The sequence below is a fragment of the Urocampus carinirostris genome, chromosome 8 (assembly GCF_059441175.1).
Source record: "Urocampus carinirostris isolate Australia breed hairy pipefish chromosome 8, RoL_Ucar_1.0, whole genome shotgun sequence".
NCBI classification, from domain to species: Eukaryota; Metazoa; Chordata; class Actinopteri; order Syngnathiformes; family Syngnathidae; genus Urocampus; species Urocampus carinirostris.
Genome location: NC_142356.1, coordinates 10,394,282 through 10,409,929, shown reverse-complemented (window position 1 = coordinate 10,409,929; position 15,648 = coordinate 10,394,282). Strand labels below are relative to the sequence as shown.

The 15,648-nt window shown below is 39.3% G+C and overlaps 1 protein-coding gene and 1 pseudogene across 1 annotated transcript in view; both read left to right on the top strand.

Annotated features, from left to right (window-relative positions):
• Nucleotides 1–9,729: 9,729 nt before the first annotated feature.
• The window catches only part of mast1a (microtubule associated serine/threonine kinase 1a), a 117,680-nt gene continuing 111,761 nt past the window's right edge, over nt 9,730–15,648 (top strand). Inside the window, exon 1 of the mRNA XM_088341579.1 lies at nt 9,730–10,238. Coding sequence (XP_088197705.1) covers nt 10,200–10,238 — 39 coding nt within the window. The 5' untranslated portion in view covers nt 9,730–10,199. The remainder of the gene's footprint in view (nt 10,239–15,648) is intronic.
• On the top strand, nt 14,163–14,363 carry LOC148360684 (U2 spliceosomal RNA; annotated as a pseudogene).

Sequence of the window (15,648 nt, the reverse complement as noted above, 5' to 3'; positions counted from 1 at the left end):
TATGTACATAGTTGTATTTTTGGAGTATTTCTGTGGTAGTATTTACATAGTAGTGTTTTTGGAGTATTTCTATAGCATTTTGTATTGTGTTAATGTAGTTGTATTTTTCGAGTATTATTGTAGTGGTATTTTTTATTATTTATATAGTAGTATTTCCGTAATGATTCCATTGTAGTGTTTTTTTTAATATTTAAGTATTATTTTACACTTTAGTTATATTTTAGGAGTATTACTGTAATGGTATTGTATTACTATAGTAGTATTTTTTTATTATTTGTATAGTAGTATTTCTATAATGATACCATAGTAGTGTTTTTTGTAATATTTCAGTATTATTTTATACTTTAGTTGTATTTTCGTGGTGTTACTGTAGTTGCATTTTTGTATTATTTCTCTTGTAGTATTTCTATCGTAGTATTTTTTTAATGCTTACATTGTCGTATTTTGTAGTATTTCTATAGTAGTAGTTTTTAATATTTATATAGTAGTATTTTTTGAGTATTTCTGTAGTAGCATTTTTTAATATTTACATAGTAGTATTTTTTGAGTATTTCTGTAGTAGTATTTACATAGTAGTATTTTTGGAGTATTTCTATAGCATTTTGTATTGTGTTAATGTAGTTGTATTTTTCGAGTATTACTGTAGTGGTATTACTGTAGTAGTATTTTTTATTATTTATATAGTAGTATTTCTGTAATGATACCATAGTAGTGTTTTTTTTTTTTTTAATATTTACACTTTACACTTTAGTTGTATTTTAGGAGTATTTACTGTAATGGTATTGTATTACTATAGTAGTATTTTTTTATTATTTATATAGTAGTATTTCTATAATGATACCATAGTAGTGTTTTTTGTAATATTTCAGTATTATTTTAAACTTTAGTTGCATTTTCGTGGTATTACTGTAGTTGCATTTTTGGAGTATTTCTATAGTGTTATTTATAAAAATCTACATAGTAGTATTTTTGTAGTATTTCTATAGCATTTTGTATCGTGTTAGTGTGGTTGTATTTTTGGCACATTACTGTCGTGGTATTGTTGTATTACTGTAGTAGTATTTTTATAATTTATATAGTAGTATTTCTGTAATGATACCATCATTTAGTTTTATTTTTGTAGTATTACTGTAGTAGTATTTATTTTATCACTTATAAAATAGTATTTCTGTAATGATACCATAGTAGTATTTTTGTACTATTTCAGTATTATTTTGTAGTCTTATTTTAGTTGGTTTTTGTGGTCTTATTGTAGTTGTATTTTAGTAGTACCGGTATTTCTGTTTAAGTATGTCTGTAGTATTTCCGTAGTATTATTTTTTGTAATATTTCTGTAGTATTTTTGTTGTTTTAGTATAGTAGTATTTTGTAGTTTTTATTCAATATTTTGCAGCATTTCTGTAGTATTTCTTAGTATTATTTTTGTACTATTCAGTAGTGTTTCTGTGACACTTTCTGTAGTATTTCTTTGTAGTTTTTTGTAGTATTTTGTAGTGTTACTGTAGCACTAAATCTGTAGTATTTCTTTGGAGTATTTTTGTTTTATAGTATTAATGTAGTAGCTATTTTGTAGTATTTCTGGTGTGTTTCTTTATTCTTTTCCAAATTAAAAAATAATATAGTATATTAGGTCAATTTTTTCAGCATTGAATTCCATATCATGTTTTTGTTGCAGATTTATATATATTGACAGATAGATGGATAGACAGATAGATAGATAGATACTTTATTCATCCCCGCAGGGAAATTCACATTTCCAGCAGCATCCCTGTGCTAAGAACAATACAATAATAAAGCAAAAAGAATACAATATACAAATACCCAATGTGACGTGCTAATACCCACTGTAGCGTGTTATATAGAGTATTTAGACAGAATACATATTGCAATAAAATTAGGTAATATGCAATGTAGGGGGTGTGGTTTAATATGGGCCTTTACTCTGCCCTGTGGAGTTAAAGAGCCTCATGGCATGAGGGAGAAAAGATCTCTTCAGTCTGTCCGTGGTACAAGACTGTGACAGCAGTCTGTCGCTGAAGCTGCTCTTTTGTCTGGATATAATGCTGTGTAGTGGATGTGATGATTTGTCCATGATTGACCGCAGCTTTTTCAGTGCCCGTCTCTCAGCTACTGTTGTCAGGCTGTCCATCTCTGTGCCCACAACAAAGCACGCTTTCCTCACCATTTTATTGAGACGAGAATATATATATATATATATACATACATATATATATATATATATATATATATATATTTATTTATTTTTTATTTTTATTTTTTTAATACTATTTCTGTGCTTGTATTTTGTAGTAGACACACACATGGTGACAACGGGCACAGAACTGGTATCCCACTTGTTTTTAGTAGTAGTACTTTTACTATTACATATATTGTCGTGATATATTTACCATTTTTGCTCGGCATGCCCCATTTGGTCTGTGGGCTTAGGTTTTCCGAACCCTGGATTAGGATAACCTACTGGTTTTGAAGAAATATTGTGAGTGAGTAGTGTGCATTTGGGGAATTCATAAGCAATTTTAAATGATACCAATTTTAAAACAAATCCAATTACTGCAGGAAACAATCAATATTTTAATCCATGCAGGTAGAAAACTATGAGTCTTTGTCAGCAAGCAGGGTTGGGTAGGGTTACTTTAACTGGATTACTTTCAATGACTTTTGGATTACTCCAATACTAAATATGCTAATAAAAGATAAAAGAAACTCAATATGAATAAAATGACTTTGGGGAGTAACGGAATACATGGAACGGCAAAATTGATGTTGGCAAGCTGTTTGGATTTATTTTCATTTTGTTTCTGTCGCATTTTATGTTAGTTTTGCCGGAGATCAAAGAGATCAAAGCCAGGAGAGAAAGCTTACCACGTGTTGTGAGTCATCATTTTAGTCATATTGAGTTTCTTTTGTCTTTTATTAGCATATTTGGTATCGGAGTAATTCAAAAGTAATTGAAAGTAATGCAGTTAAAGTAACCCTACCCAACCCTGTCAGCAAGGCAGTTTAAAAGCCACTTAACCTTTGGCTGTATTTAGCCATGACTCGGCCGCCGGAGTCACCTCGGCTCTTCTTTGCATCCCCGACAGCTTTTGCATGTCTGACTTGTGATTGCATCTTGTTTTATTTAGTCTCTTTGCAGAGAGCAAGCTTTTAGCGGCGCTGCAGTCTGACCCACTTGTACGCTGACGGAAAGAAGGCGAGGGAGGGCGGAAGATTCTATGGTGTGACTCTGAGGAAAGAGAGAGCTTCTGAGAAGAAAATCTTCTCTTCACCAGAATCACTTAAACGTGAGGGTTGACGATCATTTCTTTGAATCCTATCTTAAGCGTTTTTTTTTTGTTTTCTCAGTTTTGCTCCTTTATAAGTATTTTACAAGAAATAAAGTTGAAATATACATCACAATAACAAACATAAAATGAGCTGACATGACCTTTATCAATTAAAACTGTTACTTTGTTTTTACACTAAAAATGTATGTTATTTTGCCTCTAAATCGCTCATTCTCTCTGTTTCTGTCGCTCTCTTCCTCTGTTTCACTCTCTCTGTGTCTCTCTCTGTCTCTCTCTGTCTCTCTCTGTCTCTCTCTGTCTCTGTCTGTCTGTCCCTGTATCCCTTTGTCTTTTTCTCAGTTTTACTCTCTGTCCGATTCTACCGCTGTCTCTCTTTACTGTGCCTCAAGCAGCCTGCTTGTCTCTCTGTCTCCCCCTGTCTCTTTCTCCCTCTCTCTCTGTCCCTTTGTCCTCTCTCTGTCTCTTCCCCCCTTCTCTCTCTCCCCCCCTCTCTCCCCCTCTCTGTCTCTCTCTCTCCCCCTCTCTGTCTCTCTCTCTCCCCTTCTCTGTCTCCCCCCCTCTCTCTTCCCCCCCCTCTCTCTCTCTCTCTGTGTCTTAGCCTCTTTGTCCTGCTCTCTCTCTCTCTCTCTCTCTGTGTCTCTGTTTTTCTGTCTCTGTGTGTGTGTGTGTGTGTGTGTGTGTGTGGCAGGGGGGTCTCTCTCTCCCTCTCTTTCTCTCTCTTTCTCTCTCTCTCTCTCTCTCTCTCTCTCTCTCTCTCTCTCTCTCTCTCTCTTCCCCCCCCCTCTCTCTCTCTCTCTCTGTGTCTTAGCCTCTTTGTCCTGCTCTCTCTCTCTCTCTCTCTCTGTGTCTCTGTTTTTCTGTCTCTGTGTGTGTGTGTGTGTGTGTGTGTGTGTGTGTGTGTGTGTGTGGCAGGGGGGTCTCTCTCTCCCTCTCTTTCTCTCTCTTTCTCTCTCTCTCTCTCTCTCTCTCTCTCTCTCTGTCTCTGTCCCTCTTTCTGTCTTTCTCTCTCTCTCTCTCTCTGTCTGTGTGTCTCTCTCTCTGTGTCTCTGTCCCTCTCTCGGTCTCTCTCTCTCTCTCTCTCTCTCTTTCTCCGTGTCGCTCTCTCCTTCTTTCTGTCTCTTTTCTTTTACAGTTTTTGTTTCAAACTAGAAGTGTTTGAAGAGAGGGGAACGATAAACTCAGCAAACTATCCAGCAATATTTCTTCCACATTTCATTAAAAAATATTGAAGATAACTGCTGATTTCAGTATTATTTTTACTGAATTAAAAAAAGAAATCTAGCAAAATGATATTTTCTCTTTCACTTCTTCATTTTGCTTATTTCCCAAGAAAGTTAACCGAATTGCAAATTTAAACAGCAAATGCTTAAAGTGAATAAAATGGATCAGCTGGATCATAACATATTTGTTTTTTGCATTATCCTCCACATTATCTGTATCCTGTGCAAGTGCCCTTTTACCGGCTCTATATGATACTAGTGGTACTGGTACTTGCTCGACCATTCCTCTCAAATCATACAAAGGGGAGGTTGAAGTTTTTTGGGCATCATGGAAAATATTTCTACCCAACAATACAATTCCAAACCTTCTGTTTTCTTTCTTTGTAGACTACAAGGATGCAAGTCACTTTCCCTGCACAGTGTTGAGAAACGAATCTCAGATGGATGACTTGCATCCGAATGAGCCTGCAAAGCATTCCGCGTCAAGGGCACTGAGAATGAACGATATTGTTTTTATTATAACACGGGGAGCCTTGTCAATGGCACGAATATCCCATAACAATGAAAGCCACAATATGAGTTCCTTCACCGGTTTGCAGCAAATTTGACATTCCCGTGGGCTCTTAACTGCTTATGCTCACATTTAGAGGACAAGGGAGGTAAGCTATTGTTTATTTTGTATTTTATGGACACGCTCGCATATCCTATTGGAATGCCGACCGCAGCACTTCGACTATATGAAAAGACACACGCTAGGCCACACGCCGGGTTTTTCCTCAGGAGAGCAGACCCCGTGCGACCCCCCTCGGGGCGTCCTTTCAAACGGGCTGACATCATTCCTGAAAGCTTTTTGTCTGCTCCTGCTTTTTTTTTTTTAAACTCCAACATGGAGTGCCACGCCGGCCTACCCGATTAATGAATGAGGGAAGGGAAAAAAATGCAAAATTCATGCGCTTTCATCAATTATTGAACGCTAATAACAAAAAACGGCTTAATAGAGGAGTCTGACAAGCTGCTAACTAGGTCACGCTCTCAAACGGAATATTTCACCTCACTCTTGACTTTTTAGGTAGATTTTGCTATCCGGCCTTAATTTGTCTTCGCTAATTGGCGACTTGGAAAACAAAGGGAATTTCAAACAAAGAACAAAGGAGTTCTTAAGAGAAACCTGCCCTGGGGCGCACACACTCACACACCGATAGCAGTGTCAGCCATGGAAGGCAACTACCTGCTCATCCGGGGGCATTAAGGATTCAGTGTCTTGCCTAAGGACACTTCGACCTGTAACAGAGGAGCCGGGAATCAAACCACGACGTCTTGATCCCAAGACGAGTGCTTTAACTCTTTAACTACATAATAATATCCCACTCCAGAAAAGAAAAAGGCTTATCCCTCTAGCACAGGGGTGTCACACTCATTTCAGCCACATGCTCGAAAAAAAATTCTGAGAGGGGCAAACTAGTGTCAGAAACCGGAACAGTATCAGGACCCAAATGCGTGACGTTTTTCACACAAGCCTTTTATTTTACGGGAAATGGGGAGTTCATGAATGTTAGGCAGCAGTCTGGCGTGGAATGACAGGAAGCCAGAGGCCGACAAAATCGATACCAAACAGGACGGGACAGACAGAATTAATATCAAAACAGGATATCGAAATTAACTAGACGGGAACGGACCTGGAAACTGATATTAAACAGGACAAAATAAATGGGAACAATACCGGACAGGAAATACCAACAGGAAACAGGACCGAGTCAAAATCCACATCTTGCAGGGCAGAGGTTTGTTGACGGACTGACAAAAGGTGAGTGAGAGCACTAAGCTTAAATAGAAGGTAAGCCAATCTTTCAACGAGCCGCAGCTGGCGCCACACGGGCGGGGCCAATTGGGCGCCATGGCAACCGTGACAACTAGCAGATTTAAGAGAGAGAGAAAAAGAAACACTGAGTGGAAGAAAAGGATGGATAAGGAAAGAGAGGGAACGAGATAAACAAGAGAGACAAGGGATACAGAGTAAGAGAGAGAGAAGGAAGGAGAGAAAGTGGGGGGTAATGAGATTGGGTGAGCTGAAGGAATGAGCTATACACACGCACACAGTCCCCCCTCGCCCAGCGCAGTCTGCACCGAAGGTAAATACGTCGGTATCCTTGTTTGCAGGATTTTGTGACATTTTTACAAAAGAACTTTGCTTGCACCTTGTTTTGTTATTTCGGACAAAAAAAACTGTGAGAGAAAGATGATTTTTAAGTGGTATATTTACATTTATAGGGGACCCAGGCTTTGGCATTATTATTATTTCATAGATTTGATCAAATCATCAAACAACACGCAGTGAAATAAAATGTGCTGAAGAATTTTCTTTGTCTTAAAATATATGGTGTGTGTCTCTCTCTCTCTCTCGTTCTCTCTTACTTTTGCTTTTATGGCTCTTTGGGTCCAAAAGTTTCCTGACCCCTGAGCTAGAGTCTAACTTGTACCAATACACCGCAGTGTTGTTCCATTAAGAGTTGATAGGATCATCCCTTCTTTTGTCAAGACAAGCTCATCGAGTGAGTAGGAAGTCCAGTTGATCCTTTTTACAGAAGATCTGCGTTTATATTGTAGATGCAGATCTCGCTGTTGTATAAATCCGCCATCCATGATTAGATGTGACCATTCTCGTCGTTAAACCTCAAGTGCTGACCTTCAGGTAGATGTAATACTACCTTCTTGATCCTCTCCTAATCCAGTTAGAAAAAAACTGGACTATTGCCTTTGTCCTGGTTTATTCTTTCTGATACATAATTTCAATTCAGGTGTGATTTTAGGTCCAGAGCTCTGGGGAGTGCTGTGCACACAGTGTCTTATCTCTCTTTCCACCAACAACAGGGGCCTCACTAGTGGTAATCCTGGAAGGGGGATTACCACATGTGAGGCTCCTTATTCTCCCCGTGCTGAGATTTTGAGTTTTTCCTTGCCCGCATGTTGGTTCAAGATCAGGGGATGGTGTCATTGTAACCTGTGCAGTCCTTTGAGACATTTTGGATTAAGGGCTATACAAGGAAGTGTGATTTGATTTGACTTAACTACCACATACAAACATCTTTTAGTCATTAAAAACATTCCTGGCTGGTAACCAGGTCAGGGTGTCCCCTGCCCACTGCCTGGAGATGGCTGGGATGGGCTCCAGCACCCCCGCAACCCCACTGAGGATAAGCAGTACAGATAATGGATGATTGGTTGATAGATATTCCATCAAAATGTGATGACTAATGAGGAGAAAATTCATTATCAACAGAATACATCTTAAATCTTATTCAGGGCGGGATGTTTTTAACTTCAGATTTTGCTTCTTCGTGAGTATGTTACCTGTGTTTTCCAGGGCTCCGGGTTCCCTCTCCTCCCTTTCTTCCCTTCTATCTCCTCGAGCTGACCACTTTCAGAAGAAGGGTTTGTGTAACCTTCCTGTGTGGAGTTTGCATGTTCTCCCCGTGCTTGCGTGAGTTTCCTCCGGGCACTCCGTTTTCCTCCCACATTCCAAAAACATGCATGTCACGTGAATTGGCCGGTCCAAATTGTCCCTAGGTGTGAATGAGTGAGTTGTCTGTCTCGGTTCAGTTCACTGCCCAAAGATAGCTGGGATGGGCTCCAGCACCCCTGCAACCCTACTGACGACAAGCGGTGCAGATAATGGATGGATGGATAGAAGGGTTTGTGTATTTCTTTAGTTATTGTGGGTAATAAACCCTCACCTGAACATGGTACTTTTAAACATAAAAAAATGCAAATGTCCATGCTAGTGCTGGGAGGATGACCACACACATAGCTTACACCAGGGATCAGGAACCTATGGCTCACGAAACATATATGGCTTTTTCATGAGTACATTTGGCACAGAGAAAAAATGGTGTACTTACAATCTCATCTGTAGTGTTTCAAATCACAGGAATGCAGAGTCAAGTCTATAGCCCGCATTGCTAACATAGCGATAGTCATGAGAGTTGTTTGGTCCATTATATGAAGAGCATACCTCCCACAACAGTTTACAGTCAGATTGTCACACCAACAGACCCCGTTGTGGCTGTATATCGCTAAATAATCCTTTATATGAAGCTCAAACAACAATTTAGTTTCCATTAATGATAAAAACCTACTAAAATGCTAAAGTTTTTGAGTTTTTCCTTGCCCTCATGTAGGTTTTAGATCAATGGATGATGTAATCATAGTCTGCCGTTAGGAATAATCTGTGGTCTGTTCAGCCCTTTAAGACTCCTTGTGATTAAGGGCGTCACAAATAAACATGACTTGACTTGTTATCAGACAGAAAGACCAGCCGAGCACATCGAGCAATTTGATTGGGTGATGCGGTAGGGGTGGGCGGAGCTATGCATGCAGCGCACTTCTGCCTCAGCGCTGTCTGCACCGAAGGTAAATATGTCAGTATCCTTGTTTGCAGTATTTTGTGACATTTTTTCAAAATGACTCTGCTTGCACCTTGTTTTGAAAACATCATTTATCAAAAAATGAAGGTCAAAATGAGTCCTAATAATCTTAAGTAATTACAGGAGGGAGACAAGTTTAAAATGGTATATTTGTTACATACTAATCACATTCATACTGTAGTGGGAAAATTCTGCGATTTTAAAAAAGGAATTCCTAAAATTTTGAAGTTTAAATAGAAATAAATTTAAGACTGAATACATCCATCCATCCATGCATTATCTGCACCACTTATCCTCAGTAGGGTCGCGGGGGGTGCTGGAGCCCATCCCAGCTGTCTTTGGGCAGTGGGCAGGGGACACCCTGAACTGGTTGCCAGCCAGTCGCAGGGCACACAGGGACAGACAATTCGCTCGCTCATTCACACCTAGGGACAATTTGGACTGGCCAATTAACCTGACATGCATGTTTTTGGAATGTGTGAGGAAACTGGAGTGCCCGGAGGAAACCCACGCAAGTACGGGGAGAACATGCAAACTCCACTCAGGAGGTTCGATCTCACAACCTCAGAACTGTGCCGCACACGCGCTAACCACTGCTCCTCCGTGCCGCCCACTGAATACATATAATAATTTATTCATTTTGAATAGGGGCGGGGTGAGAAGAGGGTCCCATGTGTGAACTCCATCCCAAACCCCTCCCCTTTCCATTTTGGATCTTCAGTGAGGGGCGTCTGCTCTCCCAGGGGATATGAACGTCACACGCTAGTCGGAAGCGCTCGAGATGAGGATGGAGCAGAGGGGAGGTGGCGGAAAAGGAGGAACACAATACCACCAAGCCCCCGGCCAGTGAGGAACCCTCAGCCGCGCACACCCTGTGCGGACGGCGCTGCAGACATGAAAACAAACCCAATGGCGTCTCCTTGATGTGCGAAATTACAACAACGAGCGTTTAAACGGGTGCGAGGATGGCGATGCGTTCACGGAACTCCCGTTCACCGTCACTCTCTTGGATTTCTGGACCCGAACGCGGGGATTCTTTTTGCTCCACTCGTAGTGAACTGTGTCACAATGACGATAGGAGATATCCTTTAGCGTCGTAATTTGTTGTTCGGGAACGATGTCCACCCGATATTCGATTTTTTAGCGAAATTGACTGAAGGGGGGGTTCACGTGATAGCACCGTGTGGACTCTATTGAGTCCAAAAATAAAACTACAGAGGACCAAAACACGGTCCAGGTGTGGTGCCACAATGGACGACTCTGGTATCATTCGAAGACGAAGGCTGCAGGTAGGAATTCTACTCTTTTCCGAGTTCATATACAACGCCTACATCTTATTTCCTACTCTATTGCTACAATGTATCTATTTTTTAACAACTCATAAAGCAAGGTACCCTACTAGCTAGCTAAAACATACATTAGCATACCTGTTCCTTTTATCAATGATTGCCATTTCCTTTATTAACTGGTATTAAACATTAAGGACTATGGAAAAACAATTTGTGTAAACAAGTCTATTTTATCTACCCAAATAAACAACACAAAAGAAGACATTTTAGTAATTTTTTTTAGTTCTTTTACCATTTGGCAGTAATTTCGGTGTTTCCGAATACAGTAATCCGTCGGTTATCGCGGTTAATGGGGACCAAAAACCACCCGCGAAAAGTGGAAATCCGCGAAGTATATATATAAAAAAAAATATATATATATATTGTTTTATTATCTTATTTTTTAATATTATTATTTTGTAGACCCTCGTACGTGGAATGACGCCCCTTCCAAAATGCTTAATATATATATATATATATATATATATATATATATATATATATACATATATATATATATATATATATATATATATATATATATTTTTTTTTTTTTGTGAAATTTTTATTTTATTATTATTATTTTTCAGACCCGCGAAGCTCTGAACCCGCGAACATGGAACCGCGAAGTAGCGAGGTCCCACTGTATACATACCGTAAAATTCCGACTATTAGGTGCACCTGATTATAAGCCGCACCCAGTACATTTTTAATGGAAAAAAACACTTTGTACATAAATAAGCCACACCTGACTATAAGCTGCATGTGCCCACATATCTCAAACATGAGATATTTACAAAGAAAGAGTTTTGATAATAATCAGCACCTTAACGTTCCGATGGCCTGCCAGTGGTTATCGCGATCGTCTAAGAAATTGGATTTTTACCGGCATGAGGAATGATTGACAGGATCAGTGTCTTTCAATACATGATAAGTCTTCCAAAATTGTTTTTAAAATGGCCCTATAATTTCTATATGTAAATACCTCAGATGTTTAAGTGGTTGACTAATCCGATTTTAGCCCTACTTCTAATAGATACAACCTCGTAATAACGTGGTAACAATATAGTAAAAACATGCTTAATTGTTATTTAAGAAATGCATATCAAACTAGTAGCCCTTTACAAAATGTAGCTCTGCTTTAAATAGTTTCGAGAACCTCTGCCCTCTACTGGGTGTTTTTTAACCAGTGTGCCAGGCCACGCTAGTGTGCCGTGAGACCATGTCAAGTGTGCCACAGGAAATTAATTAATCTTAGCAAAATGGCATGCCATTTTCAGTATGATTACTGTCTTTCAATGACCTGCTAGCCAACTAACATTCATCCATGTCAGTAGGTGGCAGCAGATTACTATCCTTTTTCCCCATATATCCAAGTTATTTTCTCATGAGGCAGTACAGAGATGTATTTATATTGTAGATTTATTTTATAACTTTTTATGAAGTCTCCCAAGGTTGCACTAAAAAAAACCAACAGCAGACTAATTCATCCATCCATCCATCCGTTATCTGCACCGCTTATCCTCAGTAGGGTCACGGGGGTGCTGGAGCCCGTTCTAGTCATCTTCGGGCAGTGGGCAGGGGACACCCTCAATTGTTTGTCGGAGGGCACACAGAGATAGACAACTCACTTCCTCATTCACACCTACGGACAATTTGGACCCACCAATAAACCTGACGTGCATGTTTTCGGGGATAAGGGAGGAAACCGGAGTGCCTGGAGAAAACCCACGTGGGCACGGGGAGAACGTGCAAACTCCAGATAGGAAGAAAAAAACACCATTATATTGCTTGTTTTGGATAATATTTTCTTATTTAAAAAAATCTTAGAACATATTCAACATTTATTTTTATTTTTCAGAAAAACAAGATGAAAATTGAGTAAAAATTGGAAAAATATGTTAAAAAAAATCAATTGTTAAATTTTTAACCCAAATGAAAAACCTGGATTTTCTCCTGAGCCATGGTGACCACAAATGATAAAAACATGCAGAACTGGCAATTTAGGCAATGTGATGATTTACGTAATAACAAAAGATAATTAAAAAACATGGATTCTTAGAATTAAATCATTTTGGACAAATGGTGTTGTCCCTTATGATTTTTTTAATAAAAAAAAATGTGCCTTGCCGTAAAAAAAACAGTTTGAAAATCACTGCTCTACAGTACTATAATTTAGATAAGTTAGTAAAATTAGCCAACAAAACATAAGCTTACTCGGCAATTTCATTGTCTGAGTCTGTCTACTTATTTTTGGAGTGTGATCTGGCAAGCAACTAGCTTGTCTACTGCTCAAAGTACATTGCTGTGTTGATAATTCTCCTAAAATATGAACAATGCTCGAATCTGGCTTTATTATGTACACTTCTGCTATTGCTAACCACCCGAATAGAGTTCCTGCATATTAACAAGCTACTAGACATTTCTAAATTTATTTATGCAGCTTATTACAACACAGCCCGCAGTCACGTGTAATTGTTTTACCCAGCTCTATCAACAATGATTTGACCACTTTATCTCTTTCATAGACTTTGATAGGCCGACTACAGTAACTTCTGCAACAAGAAGAGCACACAATTGCAAAATGGAAGATTGTTCAAAACGAAAGTTACACGGTTGTGTTTTAGCAAACCACTGATGCACGTAACATAATAATATCTCATAAAGCGGTCCATTTCTCTGGTTAGCCACAGTTGCCCTTAGAGGGCTATTACATTTGCTCCCCGCTTTTTAGTTCTCCAAATGAGCTTAACCACAAGGCCTGTTGATAACTCATTCATATGCACATCTCATTTGTTCTCTCAATTTGCAGTACACAGTCGTAGTTATTGATGCAAAACTTCAGAAAATAAGTTCGAAAACCTATGCAGGCAAGGAAAACGGACATACAGTACTAAGGCTCCATCATTTTGGGAGTAAAACCTACCGTAAATTCTGGACTATAAGCCGCTACTTTTTCCCCAAACTTTCAACCCTGCGGCTTATTCAGTGATGCGTCCAATTTATGTAATTTTTCTAACGGCCGCCAGCGGCGCTCGAGTACAAAAGGTAAGTTTTAGACTACAACTTCTTAGCTTGTGCACAAATTAAATTAGCGTAGACATATCCTCATCATGCAAATTGCAAAAAGAAAGGCACATGACGCAACTTTCAAGCTAAACGCAGTCAAGCAGTCCGATATAGAAGGAAACAGAGCTACCGCACGCAAATTAATGCGAGCGTGATGCTAGCGTGTTTCTGATTAAGGGAGCGTGGGACGGCATCTATAAGACAAAGTCTCTTTCCCATACTGAAGGGTGACGACTTTGATGACGTCAATTATAAAGAGGAAGATGAGGAGAGTTTACCGTGCTTATTACAAGTACGGTATGTTTTTTTAACAGTGCCGTTTGTTGCGTTGCGAGCGTGTTGCTAGTAGCGTTTTGCTACCCCTCATAGGCACGATTTGGGATGAAAGTTATAATATTATTATTAAAGCTTAGAAAACTCTCTCGGTGTACCGTCTTTCTTTGTAAATATGTGTAACCATGTATAATATGTATTTGCAACTGTATATTTTTGTAATGTATTTATTTTAGAAACTTATTCTGATATGTTTTGTACGAGCAAATGAGAAAGAAGGGGCGGGGCAAACAAGGGCTGACGGGAAGTGGAGTAAAGGTGAGACGTGTTTGTGGACGCGGCCGACAATAGTGGATATATATTTTTCCCACCCTTACCTTTGGAAGTATACACTTTTTTCCTTGGATTACTTTCAACGGGCACCTGGACTCTGCAGGTTTGCATTAAATCTTAAGTACCGGTATCATTTTCCGTTCATTTTGCCGGCTGTGTTTTTTTGGACTGTATCGGGTATGGGTTTATTTTGTGTTTGTAGCCAGGACCTTAACTTGGCCTTTTGGCCGATGCTAGATCCTTTGCTTTTTTTAAGCAACGCTTTATTGCTAGGACCTTAATTCGGCCTGTGTACTTTCTATGTAGTCACTATCTTTGATTTTTGCATTTCGGAGATGGAATATGAGCTTGCTCTGTCCACTCCACGCATCGGCCCGGTATTGCAGTACCTCCGGGAACGGTGCTTTCGCAATGATCGCAGCAAGGCTCTAGGGCTAGGACCTTAGCTTGTCCTTTTGGCTAAGAGTAAGTGTCCCGGCTCCTAGGCTTTGTAGCGTATTATGAACTGACCGATAACGGATAATGGATAATGAATAACGAAGATAGATCAATAACCCTTAAAAACCCCAAAAACCCCCCTTATTTTGTGTTTGTATTGCGTTTTTTCAATGTGGGCGCATGCGGCTAATATACAGGTGCGGCTTGTGTATGTACAAAATCGTTTTTTCTCCCGAAATGGGGTGGGTGCGGCTTATAATCAGGTGCGCTCTATAGTCCGGAATTTACGGTAATTGTGATTTTTCAGACCAGTATTGCAATTTCGATGCAATTTTTAAATTTTGAAAGAAAAGTGCATTTTTTTGTCTTATTATTAAGTCAAGTCAAGTCATGTTTATGTGTATAGCCCTTAATCACAAAGAGTCTCTAAGGGATTCACAGATTATTGCAAACCACAGACTATTATTACACCATCCCCTGATATAAAACCTACACCAGGGGAACTCGTCAAAAACCTCAACATGAGGAAAATGAAGAAACCTTGAGAATCCCCCTTGCAGGATGACCAGGCTGCAATGGATGTTGCAATAACAGATAATACACAGATATTGTCAACATAAAATATAGGTTATTCATATGCTATAGAATAGAAGTGTGTTTTAAGCATGGATTTAAACAGTTCCACTGAGGTTGCAGATCAAATCTCAGGGGGAAGAGCATTCCACAGGACTGGGACCCGAATGGAGAACACTCTCGAACCTGCGGATCTCTTCTTGGCTCACTAGTAGACCAGCTTTTTCAGAGCGAAGGCTCCGGACCGGAACATAGGGGGAAATTAAATCTGAAAGATATGAGGGAGCAAGTCCATGCATGATTTTGTACACTACCAACAGAACCTTAAAATCACATCTTAAGCTAACAGGGAGCCAATGCAGGTTAGCTAAAATCTAAATTCATATTATTTTTTGTTAGTACTTTACCCTCCTGTTGCCCTCAGGTCAAAATGACCCGCCACTAGGTTGTTGAAAACCCTGACAAATCGGTTATATCTTATTTAACCCATGTCTAGTCCCATTTACTCCCTATTGGTGTGTGAGTGTGTGTGAATGGGTAAGTGTGAAGCACATTGTAAAACGCTTTGGGAGGTCTTTATTGACTTGAAAAGCGCTATATGCAGACCATTTACCATTTACCATTTATGATTATAGCCCTTAATCACAAAATGTCTTGAAGGACTGCATGGGCCACAATTACACCA